Raw genomic sequence first — 24,684 nt, 5'->3', positions numbered from 1 at the left:
AGTGATCTTTATGCTTTCGTCAGGCAACATTCGCAAAGCTTCCGTCTGAGCTACCAGCACTTCAGAAAGAAGCCTAGTGGTGGCACTCTAGATTCTACACGTCAACTACAGTATTGCCCTGCAGGTTTCAGATTAAGCTTCACTGAAAAGCGGCTATTTGCGCCATCCTCGTAAACAAACTAGTGGTATACGAGCCTGGCTACCATGGCCACCACAGCACTCATCTTGACTGCGGTGATTGGCTAATTCCGCATAAAGCGCGATGATCGACTATGTCAATTGGTACCTGTCTTTGTTGCTGCTCAGTAACAAATGTTGTACTCTATCTTGGATGTCCTCTGGTGCCGAGATTACCACTCCCACGGGGTCTTCCCCGTGGTGTATTCCTACTCGGTTTTCTCCGAAAGTAGACCATCAACATTCGGCAACTAGTTATCCGAAGTAGTCCAAAGAATGTTGGTATACAGGTCGACTTGTTTGATCGGAAGAGACACGTTAAGATCCGCATCCGCGAAGCCAAAAAACACCAAGAAAGATGCGAGTATAAAAGGCCAGAAAAAGCCATGTAGCACAAACTTGGAGCTACAAAGAATCTTGCTGATTTATTCTCTTTGACTCACTTTCGTCCTCTTTCTTACAAGCCTTTGTTGTCTCCCTCCGCCAGCCACCCGTGATCCGGTCTCCTCTCGGTCGTGAGACTCCTGTACGACATATCGCATCTCTTTCTCTCTCTCACCCTCCTTCCTTTTGCTGTGCTTGCATTGCAACTACAAGATGCGATTCGGTCGGAATGTTCACCTTCACCAATCCCCGGAATGGGCTAAGTATCATGTTCCATACAATCGCCTCAAAAACCTGCTGAAGACTGCTGTCGAGAGAGCTGCCAAGGAGCGAGCTCGTCCCGATATTTCAGGTTCGTTATTTGAGTAAAGGTCAAATTTTACTTATGTCATGTACTAATTTGTTTTAGATTTACGATCATGTCTGGATCGGAGCATAACAGTCCATCTTAATTTTCGCGTAAAGCAACAAAACAATCTTCACAAGCAAGCAGAAGAGATACATGGTCATTATCGCATAAACCTGTATAAGTTCGAGCCAACTGCGACAGACAACTTATCCCTCATTGATCTGGAGATCCTTTGCAAATTGCTTCACCAGATTTTGAAGGAAGTTCATCAACTGCAGCGGTACCAACGGTTGGATGTTGAAGCGCTCTCTCGCATCTACGCCAAGATCGACAAATATCTGGATGGGGAGGAACACCAATCCGCTCGATCAAATTTTCTGTATGGTTTCATGCCACAAGATTCTTTCGGCAAGACTCTAGCTGCGAATCTTGAATCATGGATCGTCCACCTACAGGAGGCACTATCGGATCCCAGCAGCAGGCCGGCCTGCCCACAACCCCGACTGTACGAGGCGCTACGGCAGGATCAACCTTCAATCGTGGCTTCCATGGTAGATGAGTCCTTACAGCAGAGCAAATCTTCAGGACAGTCGCTAATTTCCCACCTGCTGGAACTAGCAGTGTATGAGCTTCGTCCCAATACTCTCCACACTTTACTATTTGCCGTGCTGCCTCAGAACGGCATCCCCATCCAGGCCGCATTATTGACTCGCTTAATCACGGTTCTGGGCCTTCGGAAGGCGCAACTATCGGCACCACACTCCTGTACTCTCTTTTGTAAAGTTCGGAACCTTCTGTGCGAGGTGATTGAGGGTTTAGGAACCAGGTCGCGGGAGGTTCTGCTTTCGGAAGATAGTCTCGGACGCTTCCCTCTGCATCATGCTGCTTCTGCCGGACTTTCGTGGGTCTGCATGGCAATGTTTAACGCCACTAAAAGATGGTATAAAGCATCTAGCTGGCAGTTGATCATGCATACTGACGAACGAGACTGTTCCCCTCTAGACTATGCGGTTCTTGGCAACCACCACGACGCCGTTTCATCGGTTCTGATCTACTTGGAAAAATTAGGCACATCCTATACTGACGACGAGATTTCACCGTTAGTCAACCGAGCGTTCTTTATTGCCCTACATTACCAATATGAGGATTTGATCTTGATGTTCTCGCGGACTCGCTCTCGCTTTTGTCGGGCGCCCAGGAATGGTGAAGGGGCCAGTCCGCTGCATGTCGCCGCACGTACCGGAAGGGCGGATCGTGTCCAACTACTGTTGGAAACCGTATGCATCTCTGAGGTGAACTCGGTGGAGCCAATTTACGGCTGGACACCGCTGATTGTCGCCTGTGTCGAAGGTCATCAGGCTGTGGTCGATGCGCTTCTCGAGTATGAAGCCGACCGGGACCACAGGGACCATCGCGGCTGGACGGCACAGGAACATGCCGCTTTTCGGGGTCATCTTGCCCTGGCGGAAGGAATAGCAGGGCCTTCCAAGTGGGGGGCAGATACTGATGGGTTGACCGGTGCATCGTTTATGAAGCAGGGTGACAATGTTAGGGCCCTGCATCAACGGTCGCGACTGGTGGTCTATCTTGGCAGCCTGCAGGATGGAAAGACAGCAAAGCCCTTTGAGCTTCGCACACCAGCACTGAAAAGCAAAGCCGAAAGCTATAGTCTTCTACTGAGGATATCCTCTCCTGGGAACCACTCTGTTTGTCAGGTTAATCTGTCCTTGCTTAGTGACACGGCCAACGAACCATTGATCTTCGAGCTTCCTCACCCGAACGAGGCAGGATTGCACCTAGAGCTCCTCAGTTTAAACGATGACCCTAAGGCACAAGCACAGTTGCTGGGAGGTGGCACATCTCTACTGACAGACAGCCTCAGTACCTTTGGCGAGAACCGGGAAAGTCTGGTGCGCGAGAGGACTGTTCCCATTCTGGAGAGCGGGTCGTTCCAGGTCATAGCTACGGTGACCTTTACATTTCTTATCGTGAAGCTATTTCAGCATCCCAACAATTCCTCAGAGAGGAGATTCATTCTCTCTAATAACGGTTTTCACCTCGTAGGGCATCGAGGTATGTATACACATGGAATGGTTCGCGATCGCCGCTGACAAGGTACAGGATCCGGACAGAATGTTGCCGGGCACGACTACTTGCAGTTGGGAGAAAACACAGTCGAGGTGAGTGTCTCTCCGTCCAGTCAGACCATCTACTCATATTGTTCAGTCATTCATATCAGCTGTCAAGCTGGGAGCTTCTTTGGTCGAGGTAATGTCAAGCTTCCCCTATTCTGAACTGCTGTCTAACGTGTTATAGTTCGGTATGGCATTCCCTATCAACGTTATATTAGATCAATTACTAAGTATTGCAGATGCTCAACTGACCAGGGACCTGATACCTGTTGCATATCATGACTTTTCTTTGAGCGAATCTGGGACTGACATCCCAGTGCATGATGTGACTCTAGACCAGGTTAGCAGTACCACCTCTTCGGACCACTTGACACCCTTCTAACTGTCCAGTTCCTGCATGCGAGCAAAATACAATCCCCGATCGGCCATCCAGCCTCTATCTTGGGAAGCAACCGCCACCACCGAGATCTGCGCTCGCGGTCGCTTACTAGGGGACACGAGCACGGAGCCCAACAGATGCAAGAGAGGATGAGACACACGGTGGATTACATGAACAAAGGCTTCAAGCCCAACACGCGAGGGCACGTTATCCAGGACTCATTTGTAACCATCGAAGAACTCCTAACCCAACTACCGGGGTCAATTGACTTCAACATCGAAATCAGTGAGTCGCCCCGTACCTCACCTACTAACTACATCAGATGCACCTCTAACAATGACCAGAGTACCCCCGACTCCACGAAGCCACCGAAGCAGGAGTAGCCCCGATAGCGATCGAAATCAACACCTTTGTCGACAAGATCCTCGAAAAGGTATTCTCCTTGGGCCAGGGCAGAAGCATCATCCTGTCCTCGTTCACGCCCGAAATCTGCATTCTCTTGGCACTCAAACAGCAAACCTATCCGATCCTATACATCACCAATGCCGGCAAACCCCCAATCACCGACAAAGAGAAACGAGCCGGTAGCCTGCAGGCTGCCATGCGATTCGCCCGGCGGTGGAATCTCGCTGGAATCGTTCTGGCCTCCGAGACCTTGGTCATATGCCCGCGGCTGATCGGGTACGTCCAGCGGTCGCGGCTCGTGTGTGGCTCATACGGACCACTCAATAACATCCCGGAAAATGCTCAGGTGAGTTACGTACCTCGGGAAGTGATTGGAAAAATATACTAACTTCGCATCTACTTAGCTTCAACGTGATGCTGGGATTTACATGCTGATAGCTGACAGGGTCGGGCTTATTACCCAAGCACTGCAGGGCCGGGTCGGGGATGATCGGCGATTGAAGAATTAGTGGGTTGCTCCGACCGGGCTATAGTACTCCATATCGACGTAGATTGTCAATAACTAAAGACCTCTTATCTATAAAACCAAAATACATACGTTGTTTTTCCTAGAATATTTATACTGCTCAAAATATTTACACAAGGCTTAAGACAGTGGGAAATGCCCACACTGGAACTTCGCCGTTCGGACCTCGGCGGATGAGGGTGGAGTCCCCGAACGGCGCCGCCGATCATCAGCGATAAGGCGATGCCCAGGGGACAATGAAGTCATACTTTAGTAGGAGATCACAAACAAGAATATGGTCATAGTCACATGTTTCCATCAGGAACAGGGCCATCCGAATAGCTTCAACATGGGCCGACTACACAGTGTAGGCTGTTCAGATGGGCGAGTTGAGAATAGAGACAGTGACCGAAAGAGACGAGCGAGCCTAGGCTGATCTCCTAGAAGGGACCCAAAGGAAGCTTGAACCCTGAAAAGAGAGGCTCCACTGGTTCACCCATGCGATCATCCGTGGGTCTCCCTCGTTGTGCTGCCATGAAGCCCTTCTCTGATGGCGTCACCAGCCGGGCCTCCGCCAGGGTTCCTTTTGACTTCATCTGTCCACACTGACTCTTTGTCCATTTGTAAATTCTTTTTTCCCTTAGCTGTGCCCTTCCGCAATCATACATCTCCCCATTCAAACCGTTCCTGGATACCTCAACTACATTACCACCTTTCAACTTATTCTTATTGGTCGCACATGGTCGAACCCGTCCATCTCTGCTAGCAGAGATGCCACCGCATCAAGATGGCCCATCGGCCGACGACTGGCCAGAGGAGCACCTTACCCAACAAACCACCAACAGCACCAGTCATGGACGGAGTCGGCGAGCGCATTATCATGAGAGGGGGCTCAACACCGGAGTCCGGGTAATGGGTGCGTCCATCCATACCTTAAGATCTCACAATTTCCTCAATCCCAGCTAACTAACAATGATCAATCCCTAGATGACGGCCGCCTGGACATCAAGATCCGCGAACGCAAACCCTGGGTCGCCAAAATCATCAAACACCTCCAACAGCAACCCGAACCCCTGCGGGAAGAGCGCAAACCATCCGTCTGCTTCATCCAAGACGGCAAACCGCCCTGCGCCCTCAAACTCAACATCGTTATCCAAGTCGTCGGCTCCCGCGGCGACGTCCAACCCTTCATCGCCCTCGGCCAAGTCCTCAAATCCCACGGCCATCGCGTCCGTCTCGCCACCCATCTCGCCTTTCGCGAATCCATCGAGCACTCGGGTCTCGAGTTCTTCAATATCGGCGGCGATCCCGCCGAGCTAATGGCGTTCATGGTGCGGAATCCCGGACTGATGCCGCATATGAGTACCCTACGGAGTGGAGCGATTCCGCGCCGCAGACGCGAAATGAAGACGATCTTTTCGGGGTGTTGGCGCTCGTGTTATGAGACGGGGGATGGGACGGGCATGCATCATATCCCCGAGGATCCGTGGAGTGAAACGGCGGATTATCGCACGATGCCGTTTGTGGCGGATGCCATTATTGCGAATCCGCCGGGTTTTGTCCATCTAAGCTGTGCGGAGAAGATGGGGATTCCCTTGAATATGATGTTTACGTGAGTGACCTTTCCACTTTCTTTCCAAAGTGATGAGCAAATGGATTGATATAAGGATGCATGCAGCATGCCCTGGTCAGCCACACAGGCATTCCCTCATCCGCTAGCCACCATCCGCACGAAAAACACCAAACCCACCGCAGCCAACTTTGCTTCGTATGCTGTCGTGGAAATCCTCATGTGGGAGGGTCTAGGAGATCTGATCAACAACTTCCGGAAGCGTGAGCTCGGGCTGGACCCGTTAGACGCGATTCGGGCCCCGAGTATCGCGCACCGGTTGCGCGTCCCCTACACGTATCTCTGGTCACCCGCCCTGCTTCCCAAGCCCGGAGACTGGGGGGATAATATCGACATTGCCGGCTTCGCCTTCCTGTCCTCGGCCTCGGACTACCAACCCCCCGACGACCTGGTCAATTTCCTCCGATCCGGACCTCCCCCCATCTACGTCGGCTTCGGCTCCATCGTCGTCGACAACCCGGGCTCACTCACCAAGATCGTCTTCCAAGCCATCCGCGAAAGCGGACAACGGGCGATCGTCTCCAAGGGATGGGGAAACCTCGGCGCAGGCGTAGACGATATCCCCGAGAATATCTTCATGATCAACAAATGTCCGCATGACTGGCTCTTCCAGCACGTCTCATGTGTCATCCATCATGGCGGAGCGGGCACCACCGCTGCCGGACTCGTCCTGGGTCGTCCGACCATCATCATCCCGTTCTTCGGCGATCAGCCGTTCTGGGGCTCGATTGTAGCTCGCGCGGGCGCTGGCCCACTGCCGATCCCGCATAAACAGCTAACGGTGGAGAAGTTGACGAACGCGATCAAGCAAGCGCTGGAGCCGGAGACGTTGGAGAAGGCGAAGGAGATCGGCAAGGAGATGCGGACGGAGCGAGGGGTGGAGAATGCCGCGGCGAGCTTCTATCACCATCTCGATATGCAGGCGATGCGATGCTCGATTTGTCCTGATCGGCCTGCGGTGTGGTGGGTGAAGCATTCGCATATTAAGCTGAGCACGTTTGCTGCGGCGGTGTTGGTGGAGACGGGGCTGCTGAATCCGCGGAATGTTGTTTTGTATGTTATTACATTTATACTCGTCTCGATTGGAGGGTATATGGCTAATTGATGCAGATACCGTTCACACGAATACGACACCAATCGAGATCCCCGAGGCCCATTGACTGCCGGTGCGGAGGTCCTCTATGGCATCGTCTCTGGGTTCGTTACCGGCATTGCGGAGGTCCCCAGCGGAATGAGAGGCATATTCTCGACGACGCATGAACGCAGACTGCACCACAAACATGACTGGAAGAAAGCGCGTCGGCTATCCTGTCATGATCCGTCCATTCGTCGTCGGTCCCGGCGCACGGAGACGTCTCTTGATTCGGGGGTGGGGGCTGATACGATGCCGAATGGTGACAAGCAGCACTTGGAACAGGCGGACGAAGATCAATATGAGAATGACGAGCAATCACCCTCTAGCGAGTACTCCCGGGGATCAACTGAATCCGACGAGGCATATCATTCCGCTGGAGAAGAGATCCACCAAGCTCAAGCCGTCTCCGACCGTCAGCAGCAAACTGCCAATGGGACGGCCAACGGCCCCAACGGTGGTGAATCATCGACTCCACAGACGAGCAGCTCCGATACCGATACATTCGACACCACGGACGATGATATGGGCGCGGAGCTCGATCTCGAGCGAACCATTACTCGACTGCGATCGAAGGAACTGTCCTATACGAAGGAGATTCTGGCGGAGTCGTCGTATCACAGTGCCAGAGCGGCGAAGCATATTCTAAATTGGCTGCTTCTGTTGCCGACGGACTTGACGTTGAGTCTGACCAAGGGGTTTCATAATGCCCCGAAACTGTACCATGATCGGCTGGTGGAGGATCCGCCACGAGTACTGGGGGTGAGGAGTGGGTTTCGCGCTGCTGGGACGGTATGTTCTATCATTCCGTTAGAAAATGAGGTGTTGCTGACGAGTATAGGAATTCACGCATGGCTTTTACAATGGTATCACCGGACTCGTTACGCAACCTGTAGTCGGGATGGAAAAGTCCGGTGCGAAAGGATTGGCTAAAGGTATTGGAAAGGGCGTAGGGGGTGTTTTCTTCAAACCCATGGCCGGTGAGTTTCTCCCTTGAATAAATACCGAAGTTATCGGAGCTAACTGGCTGGAACCGTTTAGGCCTCTGGGGTTTGGCAGGCTTCCCGCTGGACGGGATGCACAAGAGTCTTCGCAACTCGCTCTCGAAGAGCAAAACGAAGGATATCCTAGCTTCGCGCATGAGGCAAGGTATTGAGGAGATGTGTGCGGCGACCACGCAGCAACGATCCGCGGTGATCCAGAAGTGGCATGAGTTGCAGAGAGCAGGGCTGGGACATGTGAGTGAGCGCGACCATGACCATGGTTCGTAGGCAGTATACCCGATTTGGACTGTGTTTATCGGTGTGTTTATGATGTACATCTAGTCTGTATGATATAGCTATGTAAATGAAATGTAAATCAAGTGTATAGTAGGTGTCTATATTGATGATGGTATTTGTGGTATGTGTATGTGATTGATAAGATAGGAGAAATTCGGATCAATCTGCAGAGGACTTCTTGTCCTAGAACACATTCTGCAGTCTGCAATCTGCATACTTATCAGCCTCACTATCCACAGAGATATCACCCCGTCACGAACTGTTTGACATCTGTATTCCCCAATCAGGAAGTCATCGCCGTGCATCCCAAGTTCCAAGGCAGACAGCTCAGCCACTTCCCCCCACCTGAACCGTTCTTTCGTGAACTCTGCCCCATGGGTCAGCCCAATCAAACCATTCACTCGGTCCCTTAGTGGCTGTGCCGTCACTCTTCATTTCCGTCCCTGTGGCTGCGCCCGCGTCTAGCTTCAACAGTCAGATTGTCGATTGTCAGATACTTAACGTCGCACAACCCCACTTCCTCTGTTCGCTTCATCGTCATCTTAACCTCAGTTTCATCCCTAATTATTTTTTTGAGGAGAAACATGTCGTATCAACAACCTTACGGACAGGGTCCGCCCCAGGGCTACAATCAATATCCTCCTGCAGGACAGTACCCGCCGCCCCAGGGACAGTATGGCCAGCAGCAACAACATCCACAATATCCCCCGCAGGGTCCAGGCCCCTACCAGCAAGGTCCAGGCTCTTATCAGCCGCCTCAACAGCACGGCGCATACCCAGCCCCAATGGCCGGTCATCATCCACAGCAAACACAACCACCATACCCTCCTCAGCAACAACACCAACCCCACGGTGCCTCTCCATACCCGCCTCCCATGAGCGGCCAACACCAGCAGCCTGGTCCCTATCCTTCATACCCACCACCACAACAAGGCATGGGATATCCGCAGCAAGGTCCTCCATTCCAGCAGGGCTACCCACAAGGACATCCTCCACAGCCAGGTTACCCGAATCCGCAACAACAACAATATCAATCCTTCCCACCAGGCCAGCAGCCACCAATGGCACCCCCAGGAGCAGGCGGGCCCTACCCCAACTACCCTCCACAACAAGGCCCAATGCCCTCTCGTCCCTCCCCAGGCTATGACCCCACCTTCGTTCCCATGGGCACCGCATCCAACGAAGCAGAAGCCCTGCGCAAAGCCATGAAAGGCTTCGGCACAGACGAGAAAGCGCTCATCCGCGTCCTAACTAGCACGAGTGACCCGAACCGAATGGCTCTCATCCGACACACCTACGAGAAGATGCACAACCGAAACTTAATCAAGGACCTCAAGTCCGAGACCTCGGGATCCTTCGAGACAATCCTCGTCTCGCTCGCCACCGGTCCTCTAGAATCAGACATCACGTACCTCCACAACGCGATGAGCGGCCTCGGCACGAACGAATCGGGACTAAACGATGTCCTTCTGGGACGGAGTAATGCCGACCTGGCTGCGATTCAGCGCGCCTACCGGGACAAATACCACAAGTCGCTTCTCGACGACATCAAGGGAGAATTGAGCGGGAAGACCGAGCGGTTCTTCGAGATGCTACTCCACGCGCGTCGGCCCGAACGGGGAACTCCCTTCGATCCTCGCGGCGTGGAGACCGACGTGAGGGAACTGCACCGTGCGACCGCTGGCAAGGTGGGCACGGACGAGGTCGCAGTCTTTGGGATCTTCATGAACTCGTCCGATGAGAAGTTGAATGTGTTGGCTGGAGAATTTGAACGAATGTATCATGTCCCTCTGGAGAAGGTGATCAAGGATGAATTCTCGGGCCATTTGGAGGATGCGCTGGTGATGATGTTGCGGGTCGCGAGGGATCCCATCTCGTTCCATGCTGGGGTGTTGAAGGAGTGTTTCTTTGGGTCCAACGGGGTGAATGAGAAGAGGCTGGTGTATTGGACGGTCCGGTTGCATTGGGACCCGGACTATTTTGCGAGGGTGAAGGGGGCGATGGGAGGGAGTTTGGCCGGGTTGGTGAGGAATTATGTCTCGGGCGGGGATTTTGAGGATGCGTTGATGGCCGTGTGTTCTCATTGATTTGACTCACTACATTTTAATTGCGTGTGTTTGATAGTGATTTCATAATGCTAGTAATAGTACTAATGACATGATCATGAATATTGATTTCGAGAAGCTGGGCAGAGAGTCCGAGTCACTCGGTAGTTGTAGTTTTAGGGAATAGTGTGACAATAGTATATAGTATCCGCGTGGTTGGAGTACAACATGATGATGACGATAGTCGAGGAAGGGACAGCAAAACCAACACTGACGAGGAGAGGCTTTGTAAATACTTATTATATTAATTGAATGAATGAGACTTATATCAAAAAGAATAAGTATTACAACTAATCGACACAATCAACAGAACTCATTCTGAAGAATAAGATTGGCTACAATAAAACTATGTGCCTGTATCATATATACTAAACTTCGGAGCCATTACCATAACAACGGCAAGGTGGCCGAGCGGTCCAAGGCGTCAGGTTAAGGTTCACCTTAACAGTCAGCTTCCGAGCTTCCTGATCATCGTAAGATGGCGTGGGTTCGAATCCCACCCTTGTCACTTTTTTATTTCTTTTTATTTTAGCTATACTTGAGAAAAGCTAGGCAGCCTTTTTATTCTCTCCCTAATTTGATTTTCGATCACCGTCCGGCTGTACCACAGTGGCTACCTCCATTGATCATACGTAGTAGAACCCTTCCGCATGTCTACGCATTTCACGCTATCATCTCGTCATCAATATGGTAGATGCCGATTTATTGATGCCCTCGAGTCTTGTTTGCACAGCAAGAAAATCTATACCTGGGCTTATAAAAGAGCGTCGTCTTCTAGTCATATAGTTACCAAGATCCTCATAAATTCAACCAAGTCAATCGTTTATAACCACCATCCACAGTTCTTACTGTTTCTACCATCAATACTGTCTCAATGTCAGCTCGCACATTCACAATAAGTAGCAAATCCCGTTAAATGCCACCAAGACGCAGGAATAATCCGGTAGGTTCCAATATGATATTGTATTAGACCCATCAACACCCTACTCGATTATCTAAAGCTACTTCTATTTACTCTGAGTACACCGTATGGCAGAGTAGCTATTCAGCTATTTGCTTGTTGTATACATCATCAAATAATGACGCAGTATCCGGAATCAACCCCCGGACGTGACGTCCACGTGGCGCATACTACTATTTTCATCTCTCCGAGTCAGGGGTATATCCCCTGGTTGAGTATCAAGGCACTCCAATCACCGTTCATCTCTATACTTCAGCCCTACACCTTTGTAGACGACAGTATTTACCTCCCCGTACTGAGTTATATTACACTTATTGACAATACCATTGTCGATTAACAAAGCCCCTTTCTTTATATGCCATTATACCAATGCTCTTTGTTCGATATGTCCCTGACAGTCGTATATTGTATCGAATTAATCGGTTCAAGCCGGTATTCTCTCCATCTAAGCAGATAAGAATGAAAACCGAGACACGATGCTCTCGAGAAACAAAGAGTATAAAACCAGCTGCAACCGCAACACCCCCGCGAGACTCGATGCGAGTACATACGGACCGCCGCGCCCCTCTGGGCGCCATCCATGGTCCAGGGCCTGCCCTGACGTGTTTTATATCCTAAGTATATGACGGTATTCTGGCATCTTCAACTCAAGTGACGAGCCTTTAAGCCGTGGGAACTCTTGTCGTAATCCCCTGCTCTTTTCCACTGCAACTCTCTACTAAGCATCCCGACTCAGCTATACAGCGACTCATTCCAGCCACAACAACTTCTTTCAAACCTGCTATATTCGGCAAATTCCTTCCTTATCTTATAGTTCTTTTCCATGGAACAAATCCCCAACGATAACCACACCATGCAGTATCCCAATATTGAAGTTGCCACTGCGCAGCCATCTACTATTAACCTCCCAGCTACTACTCCGCCCGCCGTGCAGGCGACCATCGATCCCACCGAAAGAATCTATCCACGGGGCTTCTTCTACCAAAAGGGTAAATACTGGTCGACCGAGCAGGTGCACGCTTTCAACTGCGCCTCCGAGAAGGATATCACTCCCAATAATCTACTTGGGAAATTCTTTCCCACCAAAGAGGAAGATCTCAAGGGTACGTCATCCTCCACACCAACGAAGGCAATAGCTAATATAACATATCATCTAGGTTTCAAAGAACTCATCGAAAAATTCATCACCCCCACCAAGTACGAGATCTTGGAATATCTCAATATACCGCACAAATCTCCGATCCGAGACAATGAACTCCGTAACGTCTTCCACACGTTATCCTATATCCACGACCGGGACGAGAACTATGACGAAGTCCCGTCCACCATCGACGACATTCTGAATGCCCTTGGGCTCCGCATGGACATATACAAGTACAACTTGTAAGCACCCCCACTACTTTATTAAAATGAACCAATACTAAACACAACAGGTCCATCAACAAATACAATATCAGATACAACCTCGCCAGATTAAACATGAAAGGCGTCCTGCACTGCAATGGTGGGATCTACCACCTCAAAGACAGACACCAACAATGGCCATTAGTCGTGCTTTTAGTACGTCCCCCCCAACCTTAGTATCCATCCAACACACCCATGATACTAACATAGAAACATCAGGACACATACAACCTCACCACGCGAAAAGCCCGCAACAACCTATTCTCATGCCTGCTCCTCCCGTTGGCGATAAAATACGAACAACAAGGCCAGAAGCGCGATACATACGTGTCTTTCTGCATTACGGCCTCTCTCTCTAAGTACCGGGTTACTCGGGCCGAGGCGTCACATACCTACTTTGAAGATCTGCGCCATGGCAGACGGATCAAGGAGAAGCTGGTTATTCAGAGAGGTAGAGAGTATGACTTGTTGAAGGAGGAGGATCGAGCGGAGTTTCTGAAGGTGTATTGGGGTATTTGTTCGTTTTTGACGGATATTCTTGAGGGGAGTATGTGATCGGCTGCTGCCTTCATCTATTAGTGTGTTTGGGGGTTTCTTACGTTGACTATTCATGTGTTGTGTGCTGCTATGTTGTGTTTATTTGGTGTTGATTTACTAAGCGCTGGGCAATGATTATCTGTCCCGTCTTGAGTTATGTCTTGTCTGTTAGATTAATTGGTCAATGATCGGAGTGAGAAGTCAAAACCACTCGTGATCGAAGTGATTCGTCAATATCAGTTCCTACTAAGACCAATTTAGATAGATTGGTGATGATGGGAGTGAGAAGTCAGAACCATTCCTGTCGAAGTGAGTCGTCAATGTCACTTCCTACTAATACTATTCTCGATTAACGAATCTTGATTTTGATTAAAATGATTCTATTGTTCAACTAAGACCCCATCTAATTGCTGGTTACATCCACATCCACCCAACAACTAAATCTCCTCATTTCTCTCCCCTAATCTATATATACTCTTCGAGTATCCAGTAGACTTGAGTTCAAATCTACTGAGACTCAACACACTGGGAGTAGTAAGGGTTCCACTGCTTGCAGACGGTGCCGCTCTCGCAAGTAGTAGGACCAGTGTGGTTGATACCACCGCAGCGCTCGTACTTCTTCGCAACACCACCAGCGGAAGCGCTAGAGCTAGCGCTAGCACTGGCAACAGGGGCGACGTTAGAAGTAGCAGCGGGGGCAACGACGGACTGGGTGCTGGAGGCAGCAGCCTTGGACTTGGACTTGTTCTTGCAGGCGGTCTTGGCGGGCTTGGAAGAGGTGGCGAAGGTGGTGGGGGCCTGGGCCTGGCTGGTCACAGCCGAGGTGGCCTGCTGGACGGGGGCAGCAGAGCTGACGACGGGAGCGGCAGCTTCGGTGGTAGCAGCAGCAGCAGCAGCGGAGGAGGAAGAGACCTCGACGGCGGCCTGGGTGGCAGGGGTGGTGGCAGCGACGGCAGAGGAGACAGGGGCCGAGGAGGAGGATCCGGAGGAGGAAGATCCGGAGCTAGTGCCATCCCAGACATCCGGGCCGGGGATGGGGTAGCTGTCGAAGGAGTTGTAGATGTCGAAGAGGATACCGGCGTCAGTGGCAGAGTAGACGCCGGGGATGGAGACACCAGAGGGCAGCTCATTGGAGCCGTCGGAGGTGACCTTGAACTGGACACACTCCATGTAGAACTGGGCACCACCCTCGCGGTTACCCTCGTGGAGGGCAATGATCTCGGGACGGAAGAGGTAGTTACCGGCGGGAACGTCGGGAACGGTGATGTTGTGCTTGCCCTTGTTGGCGATCAGGATATCGGTAGCCCACTCGTCGGAGCTCTTGTGGTATCCGTCCTCGGCGATCTTGACCCAGTTGGTACCGGCGGAGCCCTTGGCCGTCGGGGCCATGTAGACCTGGACGGGGCCCTTGTGGGAGGAGGCGATGATGTCGTCGGAGTCGGAGCGGTCGCTGTGGTGCCACTCGAAGGTGACAACGTCGCCAGCCTTGACGGAGAGGGTCTTGGAGGCGGCCTGGTCACCGTTGACGTTGCAGGTCATGTCGGTGGACTTGACGTTGGTGACGGGGCTGTTGCTGGGGGGAGAACGGATGTAGCCATCGGCGGAGTTACCGAGACCCTGGTCCTCGCCGTTGATCCAGACGGCCTGGACGGTGGTGTGGGCGGAAGCCAGCTTGGAAGCCGCTGCCAGAGCGAGCAAACTGTAGGTGGTAGTCTTCATGGTTGGTGGTAGTAAGTTGAAAATGAAGGTGTTTCAAGTTAGGGCTAAAGAATGTGATGTGGTAGAAAGGAAGGGAACGTAGTTCGCAGAGATAAAAAAGTAAAAAGAAAGAATGTACAGCTATCCTGGCTGTTGAAAAGAAAGCTTATGGGGAAGACTGCAACCCAGGTTCGCAGAGCCTGTTTTATATCAGGGCCAGGGTACTTCGTAGGGGAAGTGGTGATGGGATGGGGGTTGAGCGGCGGAGGAGATGCGGGCCCTGCCAAGCCAGACGTTTCATCTTAATGCGATCCGGCCGCGATCCACGATCCACCAAACGGGGTCAACTGGACCCTGGCGGAGTGCATTGCCAGGCCATCCACCGGTTGCCAAGGGCGGCTGCTACAGCGGCGCCTTGGCTTCATTTTGCCAGCGCGTAGAGGGAGAGACACGGGTCATGGCCCTCCTCTTGGCATGACTAGTCTTACTCTCTCACACGTCCCATAGTGTGATAGTCAGACCATTCGCTGGTTGGATGGCCAATCCGGGCATATCCCCGGTGTTTAGCCTTAAGCATGTCGGACCTTAATCTTGTTGTAGCCTTGGCTTCTCGCTGCAAAAGCTTTCTGTCAGCTTCGATGGTGGGGACTCATCACCCAACGGTGTTCCTGGTTCCAGGTGCTTACTCTATATTCTGAGGATTGATGTATATTAGCCCCTGGTCAATCAGCAATTTAGCCACGGGATTGCTCATCTCCGTGTGTGCTCAGAGGGTGTTCACTAGGACCCTGTTCATGAAACGGCACAGTTGGTGAACCGAACTCGGCATTCTGTTACGGACTTGCCGATAATGGATCCCAGGTCTCCCCTCGACAGCAAGTTGCAGAACTAATGCCAGCCAATCCGGGTAAACTAGTAATAATCCTTCCCTCGCATATTGGTCAGATATCACGGCATCAGGGACACAATATGCAGTAGAGCAAATCGTTCCATGATAGGCGATCTTTAATAAATGTTAATCTACGATCATGTACAATCAGGGACGGCTGACACAATATAGACGGCTTCTGGTTGGAAAAGCGCGGGCTAACATTTTAGATAGTTCTGCTCCGGTAGAATATGGACCGTTTTTATCCGGCAGGAGGTCATTTTCATCCTTCGTAAGCTCGTGTTCGTATATGAGGGTTTGCGTGTCACAGATGAATTATTGTACTACCAACGTATTTACCGACTCAGGATATATATACTAAGTAGTACCGATAATGTTGATCGCTGACTACTAGCTACTAACAATTCACGATAAGCACTATGATCCCAAGTATCGAGCAAGATTGTATCCTCCCCTCGATTCCCCATTAGCAAAGAGGTACGATAGCTTCATGACTCAAATTGCCCCGAAAAGTCAGCATAGATAACGAATACCCAAGTTCAAGCAGACCACGCCAAGGTACTATTAATTTACAATATAGAGCAAAGTAACAAAACGAATATCATCCAATCAGCTCCTATGGCTCAGTTGGTAGAGCGCATGACTAGTAATCATGAGGTCCGCGGTTCGAATCCGCGTGGGAGCATTTCTTTTTCTTTTTGCCCATCCCTCACAATGTAATATTAATGTGACGATCAGCAACAAAGATAGCCATTGTCTTCGGCTGTCAGTGAACCGGTCTATTGCCGATGTTTCAGGTTATTGTTTCAGCGCATTTATCTCCGCCCAAGAACCAACTGCCGAGGAGGAAATGCCCAAAACGTGTCGCACGATCTACGCTTTCCTTATTCCGTATAGACAATTGTATGATTGCTTGGAAGCTGATGGGCCTGGAATATGCTTACAGCTGGATCTTGACAGAAAAGTTGGTTTTGTTTATTCTCGTTCTTTATTTATTAGAACGCTTACAACGAGTTTTGCCTGCAACATTTACTGCTCGGCCACAAGCCCACACAAGAACAGAGAACATGTTATCTCACAGTCAGCGAGTAGCTACAGCAACGACTCATGTAAAGGCTTCCGACCCACAACCCTCATCAACTTCAACGGTGGGGAGTTTCCCTGCGCGCACAGACGCCGATGCTCTTCAACCAGTTTCTCTGCCTCTTGCGATGCGACCTGTGCGGTGTCGACCTGCCCAGATCTCAGCAAAAGAAAGGCATAGAGCGTTCGGATTATCGCAGTCAGTCTTTCCTCAATCTCATAGCGCAGATCAGGATTCTGGTGCGAATTATAACACAGCCGCTCTACCCCCACGAACCCAGCTGCCCGGCTCTCTTCATAGACCTTGGCTGAAGCCCGAAAGCATTTGCCCTCGGCTGTCAGTCCGTAGTCAAAACAGCGATGAAGCTCGTTGAACACGGGGTAACCTTTTGTGCGGTAAGTTTCTTCGTCGATTTCCTCCCACTGCAGATAGCCGCCGGGCTCTGTGGTCATATTAGCGTCGAGTTAAGAAACAGCAATACACTGTGCACGTGAATGGGTATGCCATACTCAATATGTCATAGACGTTTGCGATCGTAGCTTGATAGTCCGATTCTTCGAGAGCAGCGACTAGAAGACGAACATGTACCAAGTCATATCGTCCCCAGTGCTCACGAGGAAAGGGGACCGTCAGATCTTGGACAGAAAACTGGATTGCCCCTGGGTTCTCAGGAAACTGCTCTGATGAGATGTCGAATCCATGATAGTAGCGCTCAATTTGAGGGGTATCTAGCGATTTCGACACATCCTGCAGCCAAATGCTACCAGAAATTTGCCCATCAGCTCAAACGACCGGGGTTTGTACGAAGAGGACAGACTTACCCAGTTCCAGTAGCTATATCCGCAACAGAACGGATCTCTTCGATTGGAATTGAAGGATGAATGAGGGTGTTCCCGCTGGTTCTGACTAGCACGCGGTGCTGTATGTCCAGCCTAGACTGTTATTGGAAAACCGCACAAGATAGTTTCATAAACATTGCAATTTGAATCATACCTCTCCGATTCTTTCTTATTTCTCTCGAAACAATACTTGTCTTGAGTAGCCATTGTTGTGTTTCGTTTCGTTGGTGTTGTCTGATACTCCCGTGGAAGGTGGGAGGGCCTTCTACTCTCCTTTTATACTAGAAACCCTCTTGCTTGATTTCACTCACGATCTCGATCGTGCCATGGATGCAATTCCATCACCAATTAGGCGTCATCGCTTGAAAATCCCATTTCGGTGGCTATTGGTTATCGTTTGACGGTGAGGACTATTCAGCTCCACCAAACTAGTGCAGTAGCTGCAGGAGCTGAAGAATTGCCACATCTTGCACGCCTCTCAGCCAGCCACTCCCACAATCCCTCGAAAAAGAGTCATTGATGTTGCTTTGACAATCCAGATAACCTGGACAGCGAAGCATGTCCACTGTTGATCTCGGCTATATTTCCCTAATGCCCGCGCGGACCTTCACACCCGCGCTGAGTTGTGCTCGCACCCTTCAATCCCCACGTATCACAGGGATGTCCGACTACCACGACGCGGGTTGCATTGGATGAGGTATTCTCTCATCCGTGGCAAACAGATGAGGGAGATCTGAAAACCATTTTAGTGGCTTTGAGAACCCAAAACAGCGTGGTCCGATACAACTGCTATTGTAGTACTGTTCCTGCTCAGCGAACAACTGGTGGCGTCTGCGCGGGCCCGTATACGAGACTAGTTTGAGAAGGCTTATAGCACAAGGCAACATCTTGCAATCCGAGGCTACAATCATACGTGGTGCTCTGTCGATGCGCATGACCTGAATAATACTCAACATCTGGTCAAACTTAATCATTCGCCGATCACCGGTTGGTGACTTACCCCGCATTCAATGGAGACTTTGCCTTCGTTCAAAAACCGGAATTGTGATGTCTGCACGTCTTACCGAAGCGGAACTCAGAGTTGTAGCAATCCTTGTGTACTGGCTGTGAGAAGACAATTCGATACCAGACAATTCATTGCCCAATAGCCTAACGGTCTTATCCTCACCACTACCTGGACCCAGAGTCTTCATAATAATTTCGAAATGATTATAAATGCAATCTCCCCCTAAGACTCATGAATAACTTGGCATGTTCAAAAGTAAGCAAGGGGGACGGACTATATAATAGATCCAAGTGTCTCACTTCAGAACGCCGATACATTGTGGGAACCCACTGAGGAACTCCCCACACCGAGGAGGCAGATTTCGACGAAGTCTACCTGGATATAAATGCATTGGCAAGTTAGACTCAGAGCCAATGCATGTACCTTCGAGCGCCTCTCATGTGTATAGCGAGCTTGATTCGGCAGACAGTAGATCTTACCACAAATTTCATCCTTGATATCCAAGATAACCTCACCATTGTTCCACAACGTTACTTACCCATGGGCTCTCCCGCCAGAACTCCATGGACTTCGCCTTAAGGTGTTTAAAGGAAGGCTCTATGTATATAATCTTTGGGAATATTATTCGATAATTATCAGGAAAAGCAAGCCGTGCAAGCGCAAGACGCCCTCTTAGGATGATGGTGTCGCTACTGACTTGAATTCTTCTTATCTTCCCTGCATGTATACACTCGGCATGGAGGACTTGCACAAGTGCCAGGTCATTTTTTTTTTTTTGCCAAGCTTTCCCCAAGCTTTCCAGGTGTATAAATACTCCAGTTTTACTGGGCCATCCACAGATGCCTGATACGAAGGAGGCTTCCAACAGGTCTTTTCTACCATTCAGGCCAAGGTAAGTGTCCCCATATCCGAATTTCATGAGGAGCTATTGAGATTCTTTTGCTAGTCTAGAAATGGTCACGAGCTTGTCTGTAGGGGAAGTCAATTGGCAAGCTGAGTAACCCATCATTGTTTCTTACCATGAATCTAGTGCGCAGACCTATTCATTCCTGTTGGGATGTGCTTCACAGCAGGTAGATTGACTACATCTCCAAGAACATTTGCTTCCGGTTGAAATGTAGAACACATGAGAAGGAATTGTTCCTGCAACGTCCATCCGCGACTCGGCAGAGTCTTCTCCTCAAACGTCAATTTAGAAGCCCATCCCTTCCCCAGGTCAACCGATGTCCCCACCTTGCTCGGAAATAACGATATTTTAACTCCGCCCCCAGTTCCTCCCGCCACAGTAAGACTCGCTTACTATCTTGTCCAACAAATGAGCTTAGACCTGATCCTTTGATCTAGACGATCGTCAACCATGCCAACAGGAGACGTATTGCTGCCGTTTCACATCCTCTTGATCGTACACATCTGAGCACCTTGATGTGTTGACGTGTGGGTCAGTGTCAGCCGGTTACATGGATATCGGACTTAAGCGAATTAGCCTTTTTACCTCCGCTGCGATGGACTCTGGATGACATGACATCAATCAGTACCTTGCAGGAGTAGCCGAGGACAGCGAGTATATAACAGTCCATGAGTATGCCTTATACGGTTGCTATAGATCTTCCTTTCAGTTCAAGTAACTTCTTCTCATCACATCAACTGTCTACAGCAGTCTCTCAAAATGACCACCCTCGAGCAAGCCGCGCAAACCTCCCCCCTCTTCCGGCACCGCCAACTAGCCCCAGCAGCAGCAGTCCGCGTATCCCCATTATGTCTCGGAGCCATGACATTCGGCAACCGGCAAGAGTCCCGCTACGGCGACTGTACCCGTGAAGACGCCTTCGGCATCCTCGACCACTTCTACAGCCAAGGAGGCAACTTCATCGACACGGCCAGCGGCTACCAAGAAGGCCAATCGGAGATCCTCGTCGGCGAATGGATGGCATCGCGCAACAACCGCGACCAGATCGTGCTCGCAACCAAATACACAACGGCCTACATGACACATCACAAAGACGCCATCCAGTCCAACTACGGCGGCAACAATGCCAAGTCCATGAAAGTGAGCGTCGAGCAATCCCTGCGCAAGCTGCAAACCTCTTACATCGATCTTCTTTACGTCCACTGGTGGGACTTTACCACCTCTATCCCGGAACTCATGCACGCGTTGAACGACCTCGTCGTGGCCGGGAAGGTCATTTACCTCGGTATCTCGGATACCCCGGCTTGGGTGGTGACGAAGGCGAATCAATATGCGCGGGATCATGGATTGCGTCCGTTTGCTGTGTATCAGGGGATGTGGAACGCGGCGATGCGGGACTTCGAGAGGGATATTATCCCCATGGCCAGGGAAGAGGGAATGGCATTGTGTCCCTATGGTGTGTTGAATCAGGGCCGGTTCCAGACGAGAGAGGGATTCGAAGAACGGGAGAAGCATAACCCTGGTCGCAAGTTCATTCCCACGTCGGAGCATGATAAGAGTGTGTCTGCGGTTCTTGAGGATATCAGTAATGCGAAGGGGGTGAAGTTGCTGGATGTGCCCTTGGCCTATGTGATGCAAAAGTCTGTTTATGTCTTCCCGATTGTCGGTTGCAGAAAGGTCGAGCATCTTAAGGGTAGTATTGCGAGCTTGAACGTGACTCTGACTGATGAGGAGATGGAGAAGGTCGAAGGTGCTTATCCCTTTGACTTTGGGTTCCCTCACACTTTCCTCAGTGGCTCGATGTTTGATCATTCTACTCCCAGAATGGCTCAGAAGCCGGGTGATGTCTGGCTGACCAAGCCGATGGGCAAGTTTGACTGGGTTGAGCAAACTAAGCCGATCAGACCGGCTCAATAGTATGCCATTTGAGCCGAAAGATAATGGTGACATATCTACTATTAGTATTATAGTTGTAAATGAATCAGAATGATATTTGAGGGCCATACATATCGCTTCGGCACGTTGATAGTCAATACAACATCGACTACTGTATCTTTGGAGCTGTTAGATAAGTCTCAAGTATATCATCATATATTGTAAATAAGAAGAAAACCTCTTCATTGCAAGGTCCAAAAGAGTCCAATTATTCTAGATCGGCGTAATTTAGATTTCGATTGTGTGTTCATTATAGGTGAACAGACACTAGCGACTCCTATCCTTAGGGATACTGCCCATAATTATGGCTGGCCGGATTCTCGCTGACTCGAGGCACAGAATATTGATGAGCACCCCCGTAGTATGGTGCAGAAGGTGGCACCGAATGATATGCCGGTGCCGTATCCATTGCAGTATAAGCCTGACCCCGAGACCCCCGTCTTGCTTGAGAACAGCAGCAAGTAGTAATGGCCCAGGATACCAAGGAACACAAAGACAAGGCCACACTAAGCCACAGAACTGCAAAACCACGAGTCCCCCAGGTTCCCGACATGGGGTCTGATTTGAGCTCAGTGGCGAATATCCCCTTCAGCAACGCAAAATTGACAGTTGTGATTGTCGCAGCTGCCAGCAGGAATAGGAAAGCGACACCGGAGACAAAACTGATTGCGAAACAGTTGAATGCCTTGTTCACGGTCACAATGGCGACGAGAAGCTGAAGGACAGCGAGAATACTGGCCAGGATGTACGTAATTTGCATCCAGGTGGAGGTGGTTTTATATGCGTGCAGTGAGTGACGAAGGGTTGAGGAAAGGTCGCTTTCTTTTTCGTCCACGCCAGCAGCTTCTAGGATGTTGAAATATGAGCTAGCTGGATGGGAGGTGCAAATTTTGGTTGTGTTGCTAGAATTGCTCTCGCAGTAGCCCAATATTCCGACCATGTAAGTTTTGTTCACCTGGCTGTCACCCGAAGTTGTAATCACGGCATCAGGGATTGAATGATTACTGCTGTAATCCCCCGGGAAATTCTGGATATCGACCTGGACAGGACAAAGTGTCAGCTGGAGGGCATAGGGACTGCGGATTGTACTCGAGCCTTACTTGGAAGAAATTGAGATTTTCAAGTTCGTGATTCCCCATCTTCGTACATGATAGGCCGATCATGATAAGACATAGGATTGTCCCGATATTCAGCAAACAGGAGGTCGACAAAAATAGAACTCGGAGAAGGTTCGCCATGGCTAGTGAGTGTGATAACTGCTATGCTGTCCGAACAGGAGCTTTGAGTATCCCATGAGTTGCTCTGACTGCGATGAGCCAAAGCTTTTAAACTGGCGAAAACCTGACTGAAGGTTGAGAAAATCTCGGACATAGTGCAATGTTTGGTAGCGAAAAACAAATGAGATTTGCTAGATCCCCTATACTTGGCAACCCTAGGTATTTCGTGATGAACTTCAACGCCTACTTGGACATGTGGCTATACTAACTAAACTAGGGCAGATGATAGATGGTCATCAAAGTTTAACTGCCGAGTGGGTCGGACCCTGGTTAAATTTGGTAAGACACCGAGATACGGATGCGAACTTCCTATTCGGGAAGAAAGTCAGAAATTTCACTGGCTCCAAGCTGCTCACGTTTGGGTTCCTGGTAAGGATCTTCACTGCTCCACCGTGCTCTACGTAGCCTATACTATCTACTTCTCCGTGCCAAGCCACATGGGGCATTGGGCCTTCTCAGGTACAACATGCTCCGGGAAGAAATAGTGCGCCGGGGCGCCTTCTCCCAACAGACAGAGCCACGAATAACCATCATGATTGAGGTTCAATGACGGTCTGCCCCTTGACAATTGGCTAAAACATTGTAATACGGACTATGGGCCAGCCACTATTTTTGCATCATCATGCAGACCCCACCTATACCCTGATCCAGGGACATAGATTGAATGTAGTCCGACAAGGCATTGCGATGACGAAAGTAGATAAGCACTCTATTTCCAGAGCGTTAGCTCGCCCCTTATTTTCTTGTACTTAAGCATATAAACATCCCTCTCGATCTCAGAAATTTCCAACGAAGCTGAAGAATCCAACTACTACTCATCTACACCATGGCAGACGCAGAAAAAGTTTACCGGGCTCACCCCAGAGACCTACCCACCTATGATCAAGCCACCTCAGAAGAGCTTCACCGGCTTACCCAGAACACCGACTGGAACTATTCTCTCTTCGACTGTTGCTCGCCCGGCACATTATGTCAGTATACCTTGCCAACGCTCTTCATACCACCCATTAACCAATTTTTAGGCTTCACCAGCTGCTGCCTCCCATGCCTTGCTTTCGGCAAGACCCAAGCCAGACTGCGCGACCCAACACTGCAGAGTTATGACCCGATTAACGGTGATGTTAGTCTCCTGGCGCACTCCCTATAACTAATCTCTCAACTAACCCCGGTCAGTGTATTATCTGGTCCTTCCTCAGTCTCAGTCTTACACAGTGGATCTACCAAACGATCAGACGAGGCGAGCTGCGCAACAAGTATGGAATCGAGGGATCCTGCTGTGGGGATTGCTGCGTAAGCATGTGCTGCGGCTGCTGCGCACTCATCCAGGAGGAGAAGGAGGCTGAGATACGTACCAGACCTCAGGTTACGGGATACCAAATGGCACCTCAGATGGCGTATCCTCAATAAGTGGGGAGGGTTTAGTTGATTTTTTATATATGTATTTTTAGTGAAAGTTTATACCTAATCTTCTATTAAACCTTGTTGGTCTTGTTGTAGAAACGAACATGTTCTCATAAGGAAGTCTATACCACTATAGCAGGTGTGCCATTGCACCCCTATCGGATTATTGCACACATTTATTTATGGACCAAGAGCACAAGTCTTGGTACTAGGGCATGATTACTCAAAATCGGGACGGTAGCTGCTGTATCCTTGAAGAGAAACATTA

The 24,684-nt window shown here is 50.2% G+C and overlaps 9 protein-coding genes and 2 non-coding genes across 11 annotated transcripts; 8 read left to right on the top strand and 3 right to left on the bottom strand.

Moving 5' to 3' along the window:
- Window positions 1-774: 774 nt before the first annotated feature.
- ASPBRDRAFT_132211 (glycerophosphocholine phosphodiesterase) lies at window positions 775-4,335 on the top strand (the record flags this gene model as incomplete). Its single annotated transcript, XM_067618414.1, has 8 exons — window positions 775-913; window positions 971-2,983; window positions 3,032-3,090; window positions 3,137-3,183; window positions 3,274-3,382; window positions 3,433-3,706; window positions 3,766-4,172; window positions 4,231-4,335. 8 exons carry the CDS (start codon window positions 775-777, stop codon window positions 4,333-4,335), a joined length of 3,153 nt encoding a protein of 1,050 aa, XP_067476087.1.
- A 535-nt stretch (window positions 4,336-4,870) lies between these two features.
- ASPBRDRAFT_209292 (putative UDP-glucose,sterol transferase) lies at window positions 4,871-8,457 on the top strand. Its single transcript, XM_067621860.1, has 6 exons — window positions 4,871-5,247; window positions 5,319-5,943; window positions 6,010-7,014; window positions 7,072-7,885; window positions 7,935-8,073; window positions 8,135-8,457. Exons 1-6 carry the CDS (start codon window positions 5,103-5,105, stop codon window positions 8,362-8,364), a joined length of 2,958 nt encoding a protein of 985 aa, XP_067476086.1. The 5' UTR covers window positions 4,871-5,102; the 3' UTR covers window positions 8,365-8,457.
- Window positions 8,458-8,957: 500 nt separating this feature from the next.
- ASPBRDRAFT_132333 (uncharacterized protein) lies at window positions 8,958-10,460 on the top strand (the record flags this gene model as incomplete). The annotated part of the gene is made up of 1 exon (XM_067618426.1): window positions 8,958-10,460. One exon carries the CDS (start codon window positions 8,958-8,960, stop codon window positions 10,458-10,460), a length of 1,503 nt encoding a protein of 500 aa, XP_067476085.1.
- A 415-nt stretch (window positions 10,461-10,875) lies between these two features.
- On the top strand, window positions 10,876-10,986 carry ASPBRDRAFT_t218. The gene has a single exon. It is a non-coding gene; the product is annotated as a tRNA-Leu (tRNA).
- A 1,306-nt stretch (window positions 10,987-12,292) lies between these two features.
- Window positions 12,293-13,398, top strand: ASPBRDRAFT_198427 (uncharacterized protein; the record flags this gene model as incomplete). Its single annotated transcript, XM_067621204.1, has 4 exons — window positions 12,293-12,542; window positions 12,597-12,822; window positions 12,873-12,999; window positions 13,063-13,398. 4 exons carry the CDS (start codon window positions 12,293-12,295, stop codon window positions 13,396-13,398), a joined length of 939 nt encoding a protein of 312 aa, XP_067476084.1.
- A 328-nt stretch (window positions 13,399-13,726) lies between these two features.
- Window positions 13,727-15,255, bottom strand: eglD (putative endoglucanase). The gene has a single exon (XM_067625560.1). The coding sequence runs from the start codon at window positions 15,097-15,099 to the stop codon at window positions 13,888-13,890; it is 1,212 nt and encodes a 403-aa protein (XP_067476083.1). The 5' UTR covers window positions 15,100-15,255; the 3' UTR covers window positions 13,727-13,887.
- Window positions 15,256-16,579: 1,324 nt separating this feature from the next.
- ASPBRDRAFT_t219 lies at window positions 16,580-16,652 on the top strand. The gene has a single exon. It is a non-coding gene; the product is annotated as a tRNA-Thr (tRNA).
- A 407-nt stretch (window positions 16,653-17,059) lies between these two features.
- Window positions 17,060-18,097, bottom strand: ASPBRDRAFT_57401 (putative LaeA-like methyltransferase; the record flags this gene model as incomplete). Its single annotated transcript, XM_067627733.1, has 4 exons — window positions 17,060-17,493; window positions 17,561-17,811; window positions 17,873-17,983; window positions 18,045-18,097. 4 exons carry the CDS (start codon window positions 18,095-18,097, stop codon window positions 17,060-17,062), a joined length of 849 nt encoding a protein of 282 aa, XP_067476082.1.
- Window positions 18,098-20,521: 2,424 nt separating this feature from the next.
- ASPBRDRAFT_46108 (aldo/keto reductase) lies at window positions 20,522-21,822 on the top strand. Its single transcript, XM_067625559.1, has one exon. It carries the CDS (start codon window positions 20,563-20,565, stop codon window positions 21,718-21,720), a length of 1,158 nt encoding a protein of 385 aa, XP_067476081.1. The 5' UTR covers window positions 20,522-20,562; the 3' UTR covers window positions 21,721-21,822.
- Window positions 21,823-22,021: 199 nt separating this feature from the next.
- On the bottom strand, window positions 22,022-22,877 carry ASPBRDRAFT_198423 (SUR7/PalI family protein; the record flags this gene model as incomplete). Its single annotated transcript, XM_067621203.1, has 2 exons — window positions 22,022-22,777; window positions 22,839-22,877. The coding sequence occupies 2 exons, from the start codon at window positions 22,875-22,877 to the stop codon at window positions 22,022-22,024; spliced, it is 795 nt and encodes a 264-aa protein (XP_067476080.1).
- A 964-nt stretch (window positions 22,878-23,841) lies between these two features.
- On the top strand, window positions 23,842-24,422 carry ASPBRDRAFT_198422 (PLAC8 family protein; the record flags this gene model as incomplete). The annotated part of the gene is made up of 3 exons (XM_067621202.1): window positions 23,842-23,986; window positions 24,038-24,135; window positions 24,189-24,422. 3 exons carry the CDS (start codon window positions 23,842-23,844, stop codon window positions 24,420-24,422), a joined length of 477 nt encoding a protein of 158 aa, XP_067476079.1.
- Between the last annotated feature and the right edge of the window lie 262 nt (window positions 24,423-24,684).

Source organism: Aspergillus brasiliensis, assembly GCF_001889945.1.
Source record: "Aspergillus brasiliensis CBS 101740 unplaced genomic scaffold ASPBRscaffold_11, whole genome shotgun sequence".
In the NCBI taxonomy this organism is placed as follows: domain Eukaryota; kingdom Fungi; phylum Ascomycota; class Eurotiomycetes; order Eurotiales; family Aspergillaceae; genus Aspergillus; species Aspergillus brasiliensis.
The sequence above is the reverse complement of the archived record's forward strand: the minus strand, read 5'-3'. Positions and strand labels throughout refer to the sequence as shown.

What these genes read in the sequence shown, in the direction of transcription:
- ASPBRDRAFT_209292 (XM_067621860.1), top strand. Translation starts at nt 5,103, where the DNA reads ATGCCACCGCATCAAGATGGCCCATCGGCCGACGACTGGCCAGAGGAG. An exon ending in GGTTTCGCGCTGCTGGGACG is followed by an intron (nt 7,886 to 7,934) that starts GTATGTTCTATC and finishes TGACGAGTATAG; the next exon opens with GAATTCACGCATGGCTTTTA. An exon ending in TTTCTTCAAACCCATGGCCG is followed by an intron (nt 8,074 to 8,134) that starts GTGAGTTTCTCC and finishes GGAACCGTTTAG; the next exon opens with GCCTCTGGGGTTTGGCAGGC.
- eglD (XM_067625560.1), bottom strand. Translation starts at nt 15,099, where the DNA reads ATGAAGACTACCACCTACAGTTTGCTCGCTCTGGCAGCGGCTTCCAAG.
- ASPBRDRAFT_46108 (XM_067625559.1), top strand. Translation starts at nt 20,563, where the DNA reads ATGACCACCCTCGAGCAAGCCGCGCAAACCTCCCCCCTCTTCCGGCAC.